The following is a 19009-nucleotide window of genomic DNA, read 5'->3' on the forward strand; positions in this document are numbered from 1 at the left end:
AGTTAATTCACAACCCACTTTGTGGAGGCATAAAATTCAATGAGCACTCATTTAGCAATTTATTTTAATACTATTTTTGTAAACTTTGCATTTCCAATTAGGTGAAATTTTAAACCTGTTTCAGTTCTTATACACTTTTTTTTTTTTTCCCCTGAGACGGAGTCTTGCCCTGTCACCCAGGCTGGAGTGCAGTGGCATGGTCTTGACTCACTTCAACCTCCACCTCCCAGGTTCAAGCAATTCTCCTGCATCAGCCTCCCAAGTGGCTGGGATTACAGGTGCCCACCACCATGCCCGGCTAATTTTTGTAGTTTTAGTAGAGATGTGGCTTCCCCATGTTGGTCAGGCTGGTCTTGAACCCCTGATCTTGTGATCTGCCTACCTCGGCCTCCCAGAGTGCTCGGATTACAGGCCTGAGCCACCGTGCCTGGCCTCTTCACTCTTTTTAGGCAGAGGGGAGTAAGGGTTGCTTTAAGTTAGGAGGGACTCCCGTGTACCCAACCCATTTGTGTAAATTTCTTCCTTCAGAGTTCTTCAAATCAGCATCACCATTGTTAAAGGCCTTCCACATGGTAATAATTGTGCTACAGGGTTTTACGCACATGAAGTTTATGTTTGGCTGAATGAACCTCCTTGCTGTGGCACAAGGGGGGCATAGGCGTTTTCACCAATTATGAAGTGGGTTCACTGTGCAATGGCTACCAACTTTTCTGAGTACAATGAGACCAAACACATTCATACATAAATTCCATGAAGTGAATTTATTACTTACAAATAGCAAACAAAAGACAACAGAAGCCTAGGATTCAGTATGAACCGCTACCACAAGATCAGGAAGGCTACCCAGAGCAGATGGATGGAGTTTTGATGTAAACACTTCACTTGCACTACAACTGAGGGACCCCAGAAAGCAGCCCACCTTGGGTTTTCTCCAATGATGTGGTTTGCTGGACACAAGCATTAAAGTCCATTCTGTTTTGAGCAGGGACTATAACAGAGCCTGGGCTGTTCTGACCAATGTCACCTGATTATCAGGATATTGCCTTCCCAGCATATCATACAGTTATCTTGAGAACTACCAGTAAGAAAGGGAGGAAAATGGCCCTGCACCCTTAAAACTGAAGGATCAGGATATTTGTTGTGACAGAGGCACAGACAGTAGCGACAGAGTATTCTTGTGAGCCATCCACTAGTTATCTTGACTGGAGCATGGCACCTAACTGCCTTTCTCTTTCCTTTCAATGGAAACTGTTTCAGAATATTTTGAATATTTTGAGTTTCTACATCTACAGAGTTGAGGCACATGATTGCTGGCAGTGTAGACTCTCTGCATGGTTACAGGAAAGAGTTCAGGAGCCCATCAAGCCACATTGGAGGAGACCACCTAATCCTCCAGAGACTGTCATTCCATCTTCCTGGAGTTAGCTCCACATGCAGTAAGGCCATTATGTCTAAGGCCGGCAAGACTTGCCGTCCGAAGATTCGACTTTTGGCATGCTGATAAGCAGCAGTGATAAGAAAAACCCACACACTCGCTAGGAATTTTTCAATGAAAGCAGCTGAGACTCTTCTTCATATGCTTTGATAGGGGCTAATATCAAACTCTTTCTTCCCATTTTCTTTATTCATCCGTGACTGAACCATGAGGCACCATAGATGTACACCTCATCAGGAGGGTGTAGGGGACAGTGGCAAGGGGAGCAGCAGCACAAGAAACAAACAAGGCCACTACTTCTGCCTACATAAAAACTATTGTCTTGGAGTATATAATAATTAATAATGTTCACATGGCTGCCCTAAGCATACAGAGATGGTGAACAGAGTAGATGCAGGGACTACAGAGATACAGCCTGATCCTTGCTAATTAGGACTTAAGTGTTGGCTTATGTGCTGCGCTTTTGTGCATTAATAAACCAGGGCCTCAAAACTGCCTGCTAAGCACAGGCCAAATGTCATGCTGGATGCAAGTAAACATTCATGTCTAGGAGATGAGAGCAGTTTAGTGTGGGAGAAGATGACAACACCTGAAGACCACAAAACACTGTGCAGACCAAAGGGAAGGGCCATCATCAGCTCACGGTTCTGACTCAGGTGATTGCTGATGTGTTACGGAACCGTCAGCCGACAGCAGGTAGGTCAAGTTGAGCAGGTGTCCTTCATGAGGGCTGGTCCGTTCCATTTGTGTTGCCAATTGTTTCAACAGCGTCTCACGCACCCCACTGGTGAGGAAGGAATGAGCACCCTACGTTTACTGGCACCGTTAAACACATAACATCTATTACTAAACAGATAAGCCAGACATCAGTTATTAATTACTTATAGGAGGATGGTGTAAGCTCCCACAGGCCCAAACAGGGATTAACTTGGGAGCAGAGAGTGGTATAGCAGTGGTATAGCATTAAAAAAGTGAGGATGTTCTTTTTTTTTTTTTTTTTTTTGAGACAGAATCTCTCTCTGTCACCCTTGCTGGAGTGCAGTGGTGTGATCTTGGCTCACTGCAATCTCCGTCTTCCGGGTTCACACCATTCTCCTGCCTCAGCCTCTCTAGAAGCCGGGACTACAGGCACCCACCACCACACACGGCTAAATTTTTGTATTTTTAGTAGAGATGGGGTTTCACCGTGTTAGCCAGGATGGTCTCAATCTCCCGACCTCATGATTCACCGGCCTCGGCCTCCCTAAGTGCTGGGATTACAGGCGTGATCCACCCACGCGGCCGAGGATGTTCCTTGTTCCTACAGGAGTATGTGATTGGTTTGTCTATTGGCTGATAGGGAACTGAATCATGTGACACTGACTGGTAAGACTGTAATACTCTAAAATACAGTATATAAACTATCATATCATAATGGTGCAATACTATCTACTACAATAAGAAAGGCATTGATGAAAAGCCCAACGCTATCATATGTGACTGAGAGATTGAATGCTTCCTCCCTCAGATTGGTTACAACATATTGTCCTATCACAGTCCTCTCTCCTTCATTCAAAGTGAATGACCCAAATAATAGACAGAAATAATAAAGAATAAAGGGCAACACATACAAAGAACTCACGAGATGATACTCTATAGTAAAATTTATGTACTTAGGAATTAATACCAACTCATTATTAGCAAAAAATAAACATCTTTACATCAAGAGTAGTTTTTCCTTTAATAAAGAAAGGTGGAATGTGTATAATGAACAAGGGATAATCAAAATTTGCCAAATGAGGCTAGTAAGACAATCCCAACAATTCACAGTCATTATTCACTGGTCCGTTAATCACAGGACAATACATAAAAGCGAAACTTAACCGACCGGGTGCAGTGGCTCATGTCTGTAATCCCAGCACATTGGGAGGCTGAGGTGGGCAAATCATGAGGCCAGGAGTTCAAGACCAGCCTAGCCAACATGGTGAAACCCTGTCTCTACTAAAAATACAAAGAATTAGCTGGATGTAGTGGCAGGCACCTGTAGTCCCAGCTACTACAGAGGCTGAGGCAGGAGAATGACTTAAACCCAGGAGGCGGAGGTTGCAGTGAGCCGAGATTGCACCACTACACTCCACCTCGGCAACACAGTGAGACTCCATCTCAAAAAAAGGTAATAATGAAATAAAAAAAAAATTAAACTTACCTACATATTAGAAAAACATTAAAATTCAACCATGAATCCAGCACATTATCAAATGAATAGACAAAAATTCTACCAATAAACTGAATATCATTATCTATGAAACTCAAGTACTACTGCTTAAAGAGCATTTACAGAACTCTCACCTCAAGGTTTCCCTGCAAAACAAGGTGAATTGCATACTCATGACTCCTTAAGAATGAGCCACTGATAAAAACAATATACTTGTAACTTGTGTAACATACATTTTTTCAAGCACTGCACCGTAATTAATTTGCATCAGGCTTTCCAAATTAGAAAAGCTTCACTTATAGAACTTCTTTCCTGTGGGAGTTTTCACATGACTTTTCAAGTAAATGTGAAAACTGAAAATATTCTTGCAGTTTCTAAACTATTAGAGTTTTAATCCTGTGTACGTTCTTGTATTTACAAGGCCCAGGGAGCTACAGTGTCCATTTTCATATGTCCTTGAGTGGGTATGAGAGAAATGAAACATTCCCACTTTCTCAAAAAAATAAATTTCAAGTGACTCTTATTTGTTTTGATTGCTTGTTTTTAAGTTCATGACTTGATAAGATTCCTTCAGAGGACTTTATTTCCTCTTCTCAGTACAAATTATCTATATCTTTCCCAGGTTTTTCAAAGTGATCTTCAATATTCTGGTCTTTCCATTTGTTTCCTAAAATGCAGACCCACAAAATTATCATGAATTATTACAAACTACAGAAACATTACTAGATTTAATGTTCTTTGTACACAGTGCCCATGCCTGATTTATTCACCAAATCATTCCCTTGCCACATTGCAAATCACAAATAGCACTGATGATAGGGAAATACTTCTGTAATTAAGTGAAATGTGTTGTCATTCTCACCTACAGAAGCCAGGTTCCTGCAGGTTTCCTGCATCACTTCTCTGTAGAGATTCTTCTGAGAAGAATCTAGCAAAACCCATTCCTCCTGGGTAAAGTTCACAGCCACATCCTCAAAAGCCATGGAGTCCTAGAACATTCCACACATGTGGATAGAAGGATGGGTGAGACTGACTGCACTGGGAATCTATACTCAATCCATAAGCTGTTTACATGATTCTAAAATTTCCAAGCATTTTTTCTGTGACTTGATTGTCACAACTCTTACTCTGTTCACACATACTCCCTCCCACACAGCAGTACTAATGCTGGAATTGAACTATTCAGAAAGGCAACAGCAAAGTAGAAACACCCATCTCATTAGAGAATCCAGGGAGTAAGATGTGCTGCTAGGAGTTACCTTTTAACTTCACTTTGTGCATTTTTAGTATCTGTCATAATAAAGTCCTACCTGATGTGCATAAGGGAGTTAATATTATCAGTCCTGAGACTACTTATTCTTAAAAATGCCTGCTCACAAAGTTCCACCTTTGTTTGTAATAGTAACTTACATTTTGAAAGGGATTCCACCAACCCAAGTAATAAGAATGACTCACTGCATCTAAATGGCTTATGCAATATATTTACCAAAAGTTTTTCTGCCGAAGGTCTATTATTTTCACTGCAGTGGTGCTTAGGGAACCAGACACCGAAACACAGTCTGAACACTAAGTGTTCAATGAGTTTCCCTGGTAGACAATATTTTACATGTGCTGTCACTTGTTAACTGGGGAGTTGAGCCCATTCAATGTGATTATACCAAGAGAAAGTAGGCTTACTAAATTTAATTGAGTAGTAAACAAAACCAATAATTGATATTTAACAATACTAATACAACAATTTTTAAAATTTCTATTGCACAATGTCAAGGCAGAAAGGAATAAGAGGAAATACGACACGTGTTTTTTAAAATGACATTAATGTCACCATTTCCAGATGCTATTCCTATGAAATCACATAAATTCCCCAATCAGGCTTTTTTTAGGAAGGAAAAACTACTTTTTCATGCGTAGTAAAAATGACAAATGTCTAATGCTTTTTAGTCATCTAAAAAAAGAGTGATGACTTGTCTAACATACTTCTAAGATTTTCAAACGACAATACTCAGGACAGCACAGTATTAGCAGAGAGACGAGCAAGCAGACCAAGGGGAAGAAAAGTCGTAATGACCCAGCATTTATATGGAAAGTTGATGAATGATAGAGTAGGCACTGTAGAATAGAAAAAGAAATCACATGCACTTTAAAATATGAGGCAAACCAGGCTGGCATCTACTTGGGAAAATGCATTGCATTCTTCTCCATTCCATGATCCATAATCAACTTATTATATATTCAAATATGAAAGATAAAACCAGAACACTTTCAGAAGTCACAGGAAGATTTTTTTTATGAAGGATTAGGCAGAATTTCTTTTATGTAAGAAAACAGTGATAAAGGAACAGACAAACTCAAACATATTAAAATTTAGAGAATAAAAGGAAAATAGAGTGGGCCGGGCATGGTGGCTCACGCCTGTAATCCCAGCACCTTGGGAGTATGAGATGGGTGATCACCTGAGGTCAGGAGGTTGACACCAGCCTGACCAACATATCAAAACCCCGTCTTTTTGCTGTTTGTTTGTTTGTTTGTTTTTTGAGACGGAGTCTTGCATTGTCGCTTGGGCTGGGGTGCAGTGGCAAGATCTTGGCTCACTGCAACCTCCACCTCCCGAGTTCAAGCAATTCTCTTGCCTCAGCCTCCCGAGTAGCTGGGATTACAGGTGCCTGCCACCAGGCTCAGCTAATTTTTTTGTATTTGTGGTAGAGACAGTTTTTCACCACGTTGACCAGGCTGCTCTGGAACTCCTGACCTCGTGATCCACCCACCTTGGCCTCCTGAAGTGCTGGGATTACAGGCATGAGCCACCGTGCCAGGCCTAAAACCCCGTGTTTACTGAAAATACAAAAATTAGCTGGGTGTGGTGGTGGGTGCCTATAATCCCAGTTACTCGGGAGGCTGACACAGGAGAATCACTTGAACCGGGCAGGCAGAGGTTGCAGTAAGCAGAGATGGCGCCACTGCAGTCCAGCCGGGCTACAGAGCAAGACAGTGTCTCCAAAAAAACAAACAAAAAAAAAACACGAAAAACCCCCTCAGATATCCAGATAAGAGGATACAGATATGTCCACTGTCATAAATTCTTCACCATGCTATAAGAGGGGAACTGACATTTTGGTGAATCTTTGTAAATCATCAATTTATCTATCACACTTGTATTTCACCAGTAGCATTGACAAAGCTAAGTCCTACAATTCCATTTGAAATTACCCTTAAAAAGAACAGACCTTTAAAACTTACTACACTCACTCTGGGGAAGAAATAAATACGAATTTTTAGCAAATAAAATGCATCATTTTATCTTGCCTCTTTGGAAATAGTATTTTTATCTTTCAAGCTGTACTGACAAAATGTATCTTACAGTCAATGACAAACTGAAACTCAAATAAGAGGACAAGCCTTTTCAAGGTAACAAACTCAGGGAGAGGCAGTGCTGACTCCAACGCAGACCTTTCTAAGTGTCACGGCAGCCCATTCTATCCCTCGGGACACCCATCCTGTTCAGTAAAGCACTCAGTGACCACCTAGGAGGCACTGGCACTGCTCTTTGTCCTCCTGTGTGCCTTCAGAGCATTTTCATATTTAGGTTCTTGCACATCCTCTCTGGGGTGGGTTTTCCTCATCCTTTGGGAGAATTTTTCTCTCTTCACAAGTCTGAGACAATCTAGAAAGCAGAAATCATTTCTGCCTTTTCCTCTCAATATCAGCATCCCATTGGCAGACCATCAATGTGTCTCCGAGGAATAAAACCTCCAGCTAGAGGAACAGTTTTAATGACCTAGCTTTAATGACGTTACGTTGTATTGTCCATTCATTTTAATGTCCTAAAATTTTAATAACCCTAAGGGGTCACCATTTTAGATGAAACTATACCCGGAGATTCCTCTAAGGCCAAGAGCATCCAGCTGCTCCCCTGAGAGACTCTACCCCCTACTTCAGGCTGTCCTTGGGGATGAGATGACCCCGGGGCTGATATTCACTAGACCCTCCAATAGACATGGCCACTGTGGGTATCCTGGGTCATTCCCAGACAGTTCTAAAATGCCAGGACTAGGAAAAGACAGGAGGGTGGCTGAGGACACAACACCCTGTAAGGTTTTCACGGGGAGACCTCAACCTAAAGACATTTTGGTAATATGTACACTTAGGAAAGATGAAAAGAAGAGAGGCACAAAGATTTTTTTTTTTACAGTAGAGTGTCAGGTGATTTATTCTCCACTTTCCTCTCATGTAAAATGTTTGGAAACAGAAAAATATTTTGGTCAAGGTGGCTCACGCCTGTATTCCCAGCGCTTTAGGAGGCTGAGGCGGGTGATCAATTAAGGTCAGGAGTTTGAAACCAACCTAGCCACAATGGCAAAACCCTGTCTCTACTAAAAATACAAAAATTAGCAGGACATGGTGGTGTGTCCGGAGCTGCACGCCCCGGCCATAGCGAATAATAATTAAAGATTAAATGCCTGAGCTATATTCATTTCCACCCCACACCTTCTCTCTAGATTTACCTTCTTCCCTATATTAATACCGCCGTTAAAAGATGGCTCTCCTCCTGCTTCTTCTTCACTCACTTTTCCCGCGCCCGGGAAAATTGTTACTTAATAGCGCAAGCGCAACATGACGTCCGACCGGAGAAACCGAAACTAACCTGGCCACGCCCTCGGCAATGAGATCATTTCCGCCTTAGCCCAACCCCTTCCCTTCCAAGTGTATATAAGGCAGTGCATTACCGCCATTAAACGAGACTTGATCAGAGCACTGTCTTGTCTCCATTTCTCGTGTCTCTTGTTCCCCAAATTCCCAACCCCTTCTCCAGGGCCTGCTCTGACTATCCCGCGGGCCAGGATAGTGGTGGGCGCTTATAAGCCCAGCTACTTGGGAGGCTGAGGCAGGAGAATCGCTTAAACCTGGGAGTCAGAGGTTGCAATGAGCTAAGACTGCGTCATTGCACTCCAGCCTGGTGACAGGGCGAGACTCCATCTCAAAAAAAAAAAAAATATATATATATATATATATATAAAATATACATTTAAAATTATTACATGTAGATAGTATTTGAAATCATGGGTATACACTGACTGTAGGTAGAAACAAGAGAAGGCAAGGAAAGTTTTTATATTTTTATATTTATATATAATTATATAAAATTAATATACATAATTATAATATGTAAATATATCATATAGGCTGCGCACAGTGGCTTAAACCTGTAATCCCAGCAATTTGGGAGGCCAAGGTGGGCAGATCAGCTGAGGTCAGGAGTTCGAGATTAGCCTGACCAACATGGAGAAACCCCATCTCTACTAAAGATACAAAAATTAGCCAGGCGTGGTAGTGTGTGCCTGTAATCCCAGCTACTCAGGAGTCTGAGGCAGGAAAATCACTTGAACCCGGGAGGTGGAGGCTGCAGTGAGCCCAGATTGTGTCATTGCACTCCAGCCTGGGCAACAAGAGTTAAACTCCATCTCAAAATAAATAAATAAATAAATAAAACAAGAAATACATCTTTATGTCTAAATATATAATTATAATACATGTGTATATATACATTTATTATAAATTTATTAATATATGAAATATATTTATTTCTGAGACAGGGTCTGGCTCTGTCACCCAGGCTGGAGTGCAGTGGCACTATCATAGCTCATTGAAGCCTTGAACAGATGGCTCAAGCGATCCTCCCATCTCAGCCTCCTGAGTGGCTAGGATTGCATACACACACCACCATGCGTAGCTAACTTTAAAATTTTTTGTAGAGACAGGATCTTCCTTTTTTGCCTAAGCTGGTCTTGAACTCCTGGGCTCAAGTGATCTTCCTGCCTCAGGCTTCCAATGTGTTAGACGTGGGCCACTGCATCTGGTCTAATGCATTTTTTAATTTGCGAGTATATATTATTTAAAATTTGAAGTACTGAATGTGTTGAACAACTAACTTGCAGAATTCCTGAACGATGGACGGTCAGCTGTCATGTCCTGGTTCAAATCGTCCCAGCACACTAAGGCTAGAAACCTTTCAGCCAACTTCCACTTATGTCTCCCGGGGCAGGACAATGTCACTTGGCCAATCCCCACTAAGAGGGACTCTGGAAGGGCAAGAAACTATTCTGTTCTCTATAATGGAACGTGACCAGGGAGAAGGCAGCTGGGAGGACCAGCTGGGCCCTTCAACCAGCAGCGTCCACCATCGACCAACTGCCCTACAGCTACACTGTGCTGGGCATTTGGGGCACTGTTATGAGCAAGAGTTTCCATTTTTCTTCTCATGGGACCTTCATGCTAGTGGCAAGAGACAATTTTTTTTTTTTTTTTTTTGAGACAGAGTTTTTTTCTTGTCACTCAGGCTGGAGTGCAATGGTGTAATCTCAGCTCACTGCAATCTCTGCCTCCTGGATTCAAGCAATTCTCCTGTCTCAGCCTTCCGAGTAGCTGGGATTACAGGATTGCACCACCAAGTCTAGCTAATTTTTGTATTTTTAGCAGAGATGGGGTTTCACCATGTTGGCCAGGCTGGTTTCGAACTCCTGGCCTCAAGTGATCCACCTGCCTCGGCCCCACAAACTGCTGGGATTACAGGCGCGAGCCACCACGCCCGGCCCTACTTCACTCCTAACGCCCACCATACGTGCTTCCAAATGTTTGCTGAATGACAAGGTGAACGAGTGAATGGGACTACGTGAGTTCAGGCAGCAGGCAATCCAATTCCTTCCACCTCAGTTTCCCTTTTTGTAAAACAAGCCTGTCTCTCGCTCTCTGCCCTAAAAGCCTGAGTTCTGGGCTTGAGATGAGCGCGTCCTGTAGAGCAGACTCCAGGTGGACGTTGAGCTGGGTCTTCTAGGAGGCCAGGATCCGGCCAGCTCTTGGGTCCGGTCCTCCCGCGGGACCCCGCACGCCCAGTCCCAGCACCGCCCCGCCCAACCTCCCTTTGTTCCTCCAGGCCCCGCCCTCTCCGCGCAGCTCGCTCCGCATTGGCCGGGGGGCGGGTCCTGGGCGCCCGGCTCCGCTGGGGCAGGGCGGCGGGCGGCGGGCGGCGGGCGGCGGGCGGCGGGCGGCGGGCGGCGGGCGGCGGGCGGCGGGCGGCGGGCGGGGCCGTGTGCACCTGCGCGGTGTGTTTCCGGGCCGCAGCCCTGCGCCAGCTGCAGCTCCTTGATCCGAGCCGGATCCTGAGCGGGGAACACGGGCTGAAGCGGCGGCGGCGGCCCCGCCCCGGGGCTCCGTTGTTGAGGCTGCGGTGGCTCTGTCGGCTGCTCAGCTGCGCTTCAGTCGGCCCAGGCGCCCAGGTGAGGAGCGAGCGCTGCGAGGCGGCAGCCTGAGGTGAGACGGCACGACGGGCGACGGGGTCTCCTGACCGGGCGGGGGTCTCTGCCCCGGGCGTGGCGGCTCCGAGCTGGGCTCCGCAGGGTCCGAGGTCGGGATCCGGGGTCCTTGCGCCAGGGCTTTGTCTCGGCCTTGGGCGGCACTGGGGGCTTCGCGCCTGCTGCGGTACCGCGTGGGCCCGCGGGGGAGTCCCGGTCGCCCTGCGGGTGGGGGCCGGTCCCTACTGCTCCCCGGCTCCCCGCGTCTGCCGCGGAGGGGACTGCATGGACCCGGGCGCTGGCTTCTGCCCGGTCCCCCGCAGCGTGGCTGGTCCCCGCGTGCGGCAGAGGGGGCCCTGCGTGGGCCCACTCGTGTGGCGGGATCCGGGTCACCGCGAGTGGGAGACTCCGCCGCCCTCCCCGCCCTCCCTAGCAGCGAGACTGCTTCGCTAGACTCACCTAGGGGACTGCGCGGACCCTCGGACGAGGGAGTCCGTGACTCTGGGTGGGGGCTGTTTCCCGGCCCCGCATGACGGCTTCCTGTTTTGTCACCTATATAGGTGGCTGCGTGGACCCGCGCGCGTGTGTCCTGGCCGCCCTGCTAGTGGTGCTGTGCGCCGCCCCGTGGCTCGTCTGCGTCGACTCCGCCTGGGACACGCGTGTAGTGGGGGTCCGTGCGCGGGGGGCGCGGTTGGTGGGGGCGCACTGCCCCCGCCCCATAGTTTATCCTCTCACTTGCCTGGCGGGAGGAAGCGAGAGGCGCGGGCCCGGAGCTGTCGCGCAGTGGCCACACCGACCTCTGCCCTGGCTGGCGGGTCCCAGGGGGCGAGGGGCCCTCACAGCGCGTCCCACCGCGGGTCCCACCGCCGCACTTCCTGCTCTGGCCCCGGGCTGGGCTCTGATTGGAGGGAGCAGGGCCCTTCTGCCCAGCACTTCTTTATTTCTTCCGTTAGTAATGGGAAGAAAAAAAAAATCTGGAAAGCCAGATTGAACTTTGTAGCTCTTAGCGCTTGGAGAGTGGAAGAAACTCTCCCAAGAATTTGGCGGGCTGGAAAATGCGTTTCAAGCAGGAGCATCCACACCCACGGAATGAGGCCAAGGCAGTTACAGTTAGAGGTCAGACTTATGAGGGGAGAGCGAGGCTGAGGTCCGTGGGTGGGGAGACTCCGACCTCAGCTTGATGGGAAGACCTGATGCTGCCCCTCAGACGCTGTATTTCTCAGCCAGCGAAGAAAGTGGAATCACTCCTTAATGAATGCTTTCATCAAACTTTTGAAAAACCTGTAATGTCCCAGGAAGCGAAATCGAACTGGACAGTTTTCCCCTTTTAAGAGTGTTAAACGTCCTGGAGACAAACAGCAGAAGGCTCAAGGAGTCCAAATACTCAACCTGAAGTTCTTTCTGAACAAGAGATGGTGTATAAGTAACAGGCATAGGAGACAAAACTGAACTAATCACCACAGCTGTGGCTCCTAGCCCTGTAGCGTGTCATGCAGGCCCTTTTGCCTTCTCTGCCCTCCGCTGTCCCAGACTCCAAGACTACTGCGCACCTCCAGTCATCAGCTCCTGCCGACCCATTGCTATGAACTCTGTTTCGGTGGCTCTCTTCTCTCTGAAGTTTTGCTTGTTCTCCTGAAGTCCTGGTCTTTAAGAGCTTACGATCCGCAGGGACAGATTGGCTTTGGGCAGTACATAGTTAACTGTAGCACAGCTTGAAAAATGCTCTGATAGAAGTGCGCAGGCAGTTTGTACATACGGGTAAATGCGAGGTCCTTTTTCAATACCATGAATCCAAGTATTCATGCTATTTTAAATCTGCAATTCTTTGACTCTCCAGAGGGTTTTTAGATTAATTTTTTTTTCTATTACTTCCTAGTGTTTGTAGCATAGTTCAGAATACTTGATTAAAACTTACCAGGTCGGCCGGGCGCGTTGGCTCACGCTTGTAATCCGAGGACTTTGTGAGGTCTAGGCAGGTGAATCACTTGAGGTCAGGAGTTCGAGACCAACCTGGCCAACATGGTGAAACCCTGTCTCTACTGAAAATACAAAAATTAGTTGGGCGTGGTGGTGGGCGCCTGTAATCGCAGCTCCTCAGGAGGCTGAGGCAGGAGAATAGCTTGAACCCAGGAGGCGGAGGTTGCAGTGAGTGAAATGGCTACACTGCACTCCTGCCTGGGCCATAGAGTGAGACTTCCTCTCAAAACAAAAACAAAAACAATGTACTGGCTCTACCTCCGGCTCTGGAATTTTCCTGGAAGGCCTTCTCTTCTGGGCTTCATTTTTCTCACTTTTGAGGATCGTAAACTACATAATTTCCAAGAATTTTTGCTCTACACCTTTAATTCTTTCAAGTAAATATAGCAGAGAAAAATTCTCTTCCTCGCAATGATGTAAGGAAGTCTCTCACAGAAGGGGACACAAGGGTATGGAGAATAATTTTTTGTTTTTTTTTTTTTGGGGTGACGGAGTTTTGCTCTGTTGCCCAGGCTGGAGTGCAGTGGCAGGATCTCGGGTCACTGCAAGCTCCGCCTCCTGGGTTCACTCCATTCTCCTACCTCAGCCTCCCAAACACCTGGGACTATAGGCGCCTGCCACCACGCTTGGCTAATTTTTTGTATTTTCAGTAGAAACAGGATTTCACTGTGCTAGGCAGGATAGTCTCCATCTCCTGACTTCGTGATCTGCCCGCCTCAGCCTTCCAGAGTGCTGGGGATTACAGGTGTGAGCCACTGCCTGTGGCCGACAGAGGATGTATTTCTGAGCTCTACATTTCAGAGTTCTTTTCTCTAGCCCTGGCCTGGGTCCCAAACAGGGAACTTAATTCACTCTATCACTGAAGTATACTCTTGCTTTGATGCCATTGGTATGTTGTCCTAGAGATTTGCTGTGGCTGCTAGGAGTGTTTCAGAGTTAAGAACTGATGCAACCTCTCTTTTGTCAGTTTATGAGTCTATAAACCATCTTGTTTCCTTTAGCGTTATCTCCCTGGAACTGGAAGGTCAGAGATGAAGTTTTGTTAGATTATAAGTCTCAGTCTTTGCTATCTACCTTCGTCTGTCTCCCATGTCACCTGCTGTTTTTTTTCCCCGTTTTTCATTTTAATGTTTTTATTGGATAGGTGTCTATTATTGCAGGCTACCTCAAAACATTTTTGGATATTGACAGGATATAAGTATGAATAATATGTAAAAGATAACTTATTCTAGTTCTTTTGAGCAGAAGATTTGGTTTCGATATGTGGCCCTATTAAAACTTTTGTTAAGCCCAAGTACTTGCTGAACTTCAGTTCCCTTACCTGTAAAATGGAGTTAGTTGTTAGTAATACCTGTTCTGCCTAACTCAGGAGATTGTTTTGAGGATCAAACGAAATTATGAATGTAATGGAATTTTGTAAATTTTAAATGAAATATTGTATTACCTAAGATTTTTTTTTTAAACGCCATATTAAGAATGGAATGAATCTGGGTTTTCCTTTGAAATCCCAAATGTTTAATGTACAGAGAAGTTTTAATGTGTCTGTTGGGGAGCTTCATTAGGATTGTTTTCTATCTTTAATTGGCCAGTATTGTTTTATATGTTAGCATTTTTGGGGAACATCAAAATTTGTGTTTCAGTTATCATTAATATTTTACAAAGTTATTGAATGTGCATGATTTAGTCTTTAACAATCTCTTCAATTATTTACATTCCCATATAAAAAATGCAGTAATGAACGTCCATGTAAATAACATTCCCATGCTTTGATGAAGCATAATTTCTTGACATTGCAGTTTCTAAGTGCCCTGTCTTGAGGTTGGGAAAGCTAAAGGGCAGTCAGAAGTCAAGGTCAGCAAAGTGTCACCTTTGACATTTGAAATCCAGCAGCAGGTATCACGGTGAACCCCATTCCAGCATCCAGGAAGTTTCTCTGTCCTGCCTCTCCTCCAGCCACCTCAGAATCTGTGTCTGCGGTGTTGGTCCTGCTTTCCTCTCTCTCCTCTGCCTTTTCTTTCTCTTCACCAACTTCTACTGAGTGCCTCTGATGTCCCAGACAGTGGCAGTGGGAGTACGAAGGCTAATAAACCCGGCCCTGGTCCTCAAAGAATTGATGTTTTCTGTGCAGATATTAAGTGACACTGTCATATATAGTGTTGACAAACATTGATACAGATTTCCTGTGAAGTGCAGAAGCACCATCCTAGAAGCAGAGATGCAGAGGCAGCACTGGTGACTCACACATGGAGAGCTGGAGTTCTTGGTCTAGTGGGATAAACTGACTTGGACATCATTTCAGTGCAGCGGAGTGAGTGCTGGGACGGGCTCCCTCGGGGCATCTGGGGCTGGGTTTGTCTGGTGTTTAGTCTCCTGCCTGGTACTTAGAGTTTATCAGTAAGATGAGCATTGGGAGGTTTCTAAGTGAAAGGAAAGGCAATCACTTACCTGAAACCTAAAATTTGTAGGTGTTCTGGGCCATTTATAATTCACTGAATCTGTTTTGTCAGAACAAGTCTATCATCTATTGTTTTGGATAGAGTGTGGCCAGCCCTGCTTTGCAATGTCAGGAAATCAGGAAACGCTTGTCAGGTGTCAACACCGTGCCAGACACTCTTCTAGGGGTTTCCACGTAAATCACTGTATTCATTTCTGTTGCTGCTTTACCACATTTCCACAAACTTCATGTCTTAAAACAATTGAAATTGTATCATCTCACAGTTCTGTGGGGCAGAAGTCTAACGTGGGTGTCACTGGGCAAAAATCAGCATGTGGGCTGGGCTGCATTCCTCACTGGAGAATTGTTTCCAAGCGCTTTTGGCCAAATATAGTTCCTTGTGGTTGCAGGACTGAGGTGTCTGTTCCCTTGCTGGCCATCTGTTGGGGGCTGCCCTCAGCTCCCTCTATCTGGTCTTTGCACGTGGTCCCATCAGCTCAGGACTAGCTAACCCAGGGACCTGGTCAGGCTCTCCAGTTCCCCTGTGTGCATTTCTCTTCTTCCACTCGGAGAAAGTTCTATGCCCTGTTTTAAAATATTTTTTTGAGATGGAGTCTCGCACTGTTGCCCAGGCTGGAGTGCAGTGGTGTGTTCTCAGCTCACTGCAACCTCTACCTCCCAGGTTCAGGTGATTCTCCTGCTTCAGCCTCCTGAGTAGCTGGGACTACAGTTGCCCGCAATGACACCCGAGTAATTTTTGTATTTTTAGTAGAGATGGGATTCACCATTTTAGCCAGGATGGTCTCCTTCTCTTGATCTCGTGATCCGCCTGCCTTAGCCTTCCAAAGTGTAGAGATTACAGGTGTTAGCCACCACACCTGGCCAGTTCTAGGCTCTTAGAGGCTCATGGGATTAGATTGGACCTCCCTGGAGAGCCCAGGATACTCTTCCTAAGGCCTGTGGCAAAGCCTTTTTGCTGCATAACATAGTCACAGGTCTTGGGGGTTGGACTCTCCCACCACAGTTACCGATCCACTTACTACAGCAGCCTGGGAGGTGCTTTTCATTGCCTCTCGTTAACAGATACCAATTTTTTTTTTTTTCTTTGCAAATTGGCAGGAACATGAAGATCCTTCTTTTTTTTTTTTTTTTTTGAGACGGAGTCTCATTCTCTTGACTGGGCTGGAGTGCAGTGGTGCAATCTTGGCTCACCACGACTTCCACCCCCCGGGTTCAAGCAGTTCTCCTGCCTCAGCCTCCTGAGTAGCTGGGACTACAGGCACATGCCACCAAGCCTGGCTAATTTTTGTATTTTTAGTAGAGATGGGGTTTCACTCTGTTGGCCAGGCTGGTCACAAACTCCTTACATTGTGATCCGCCCGCCTTGGCCTCCAAAAGTGCTGGGATTACAGACATGAGCCACCGCGCCCAGCCATGAAGATCCTTCTTAAATGAAAAAACCGTTCCTCTGACTTGATGTGAGGCTGTTGGTGAGACTGATAGCAGTGGAGACAGGTCCATCAGAAACAGAGCTAAACTTTGTGTTCTGGAGTATTTTGATGGCCTGCCCTGATTATGTAAGTTTTGCTAAGAAGTCATTAGAGTAATTCCTCTACTGGAAGAAACACCATATGGGGAATTTGGGACCTTGCCTTTTCAAGTTTTACCCAAAGGACTCTTCATGGGTGAAAAGTACATGATTCCAGGTCCATTTCTAGAATGGAAACAGCTGCATCAACCCAACAGCGATTCACATTCCTGAGTTTGAGAGAATCCGATTGTCTCAAGGCTGAAGCTAAAAGCCCAATAAACAATGTTTGCACTTTATTCATAGTTAGGAATTAGGTGCATCGTGTGGTCAAGAAAACAACTGATGGTGGTCACCAAGTAGTTTAAAACCAAGCAGGACCTCGTTTTATCATGTGGGTGTTTTTGATTTTCTTAGCGAAGTTTTTATTTTCCTGTGCAATAAATGACAAACTCTGACTTGAAATACATTTCCTTTAATAAACCAGAATCTAGGGTCGGGCACAGTGGCTCATGCCTGTAATCCCAGACTTTGGGAGGCTGAAGAGGGCAGATCACGAGGTCACTAGATTGAGACCATCCTGGCTATGGAGTGGTGGCTCACACCTGTAATCCCAGCACTTAGGGATGCTGAGGCAGTAGGATCCACTGAGGTCAGGAGTTTAAGACCACCAACATAGTGAGACCTCCACCTCTACCAAAAAAAAAAAAAAAAAATGCTGGGCGTGGTGGGGCACAGCTGTGGTTCTAGCTGCTGGGGTTGGGGGGGGTGTTGATCACCTGATCTCACTAATTTGAGGCTGTAGTCAATTAGAATTACACCACGGCATTCCAGCCTGGGCAACAGAGCAAGACCCTCTCTCAAACAAAAACAAAAAAAACCATATTACTTAATATACTATTGTTGTTGGTCAAGTATCAGATTTTGTTTAAAAACTAAATACTCTTTTTTTTTTTTTTTTTTTTTTTTTTTGAGACGGAGTCTCACTCTGTCACCCAGGCTGGAGTGCAGTGGCATGGTCTCAGCTCACTGCAAGCTCCGCCTCCCGGGTTCACACCATTCTCCTGCCTCAACCTCCTGAGTAGCCAGGACTACAGGCACCCACCACCACGCCTGGCTAATATTTTGTATTTTTAGTAGAGATGGGGTTTCACCCTGTTAGCCAGGATGGTCTTGATCTCCTGACCTCGTGATCTGCCCACCTTGGCTTCCCAAAGTGCTGGGATTATAGGTAAATACTCATTTTTAGCAAAGTTGTACAGACCTACAGCTCTAAGAGTCAGTAATTAACAAGGCTTACAATAAAACCCAGCAATCCCCTACCTTACCCTTCTCCACTCTGATCCCTGCTCCTTGGAGGTTACTGTGTTTATGTTTTAGCTCGTTCTAGATTGTGTGAAAGACAGGGAGATGTCCTACTGTGGAAGACAAGGATTCAGGCTGCTTACCTTCCCCGCTTCTCCTGCTGCCCACGTTTTTCTCCCCCATCCTCTCAGTATAATCATTGTGATAGTGAGGCCAGGCACGGTGGCTCGTGACTTATCCCAGATTTTTGGGAGGCCGAGGCGGGCAGATCACTTGAGGCCAGGAGTTGAAGGCCAGCCTGGCCAACACAGAGAAACCCCGTCTCTACTAAAAAATACAAAAATTAGTCGGTTGTAGTGTCCCACACCTGTAGTCCCAGCTACTCAGGAGGGTGAGGCACAAGAATTGCTTGAACCTGAGAGGTGGAGGTTGCAGTGAGCTGAGATCGCACGATAAGGTGAGATCGCACGATAAGGTGAGATCGCACCACTGCACTCCAACCTGGGCAACAGAGGTAGATTCTGTCTCAAAAAAAAAGTATCGTGATAGTGGGATACATAGTACAATATTGTGCATATTTAGTATTCTTCCTGGTTTTTGGCCCAGAGCTTCTAAAACTCTTGTAATTTCCTGAGTGATAGGAACATCATTGGTTATATTATTTGGTCCTATGTTTCAATACCTGATACAAGAGCTTCTAAGGCTTTTGGAATCTCTGGGGTGATAGGAGTGTCTTTTGTATGATAATGAGATGACAGATGGCTTCGGGCACCTGGACAGATTCAGGATTAGGGTTGGTTGCCAGAAAGATGAGTCATGATTAAAGAGTTGGACATATCAGCCCCACCCC

The 19009-nt window shown here is 45.8% G+C and overlaps 1 protein-coding gene across 1 annotated transcript in view; it reads left to right on the forward strand.

The window, feature by feature from the left end:
- The first annotated feature begins 2101 nt into the window (after positions 1-2101).
- The window catches only part of LOC135964673 (SH3 domain and tetratricopeptide repeat-containing protein 1-like), a 61186-nt gene continuing 44278 nt past the window's right edge, over positions 2102-19009 (forward strand). The window contains exons 1-2 of the mRNA XM_065518887.2: positions 2102-2131; positions 10777-10900. Of these exons, the coding sequence (XP_065374959.2) occupies positions 2102-2131; positions 10777-10900 (154 nt within the window). The remainder of the gene's footprint in view (positions 2132-10776; positions 10901-19009) is intronic.

The sequence above is a fragment of the Macaca fascicularis genome, chromosome 8 (assembly GCF_037993035.2).
Source record: "Macaca fascicularis isolate 582-1 chromosome 8, T2T-MFA8v1.1".
In the NCBI taxonomy this organism is placed as follows: Eukaryota; Metazoa; Chordata; class Mammalia; order Primates; family Cercopithecidae; genus Macaca; species Macaca fascicularis.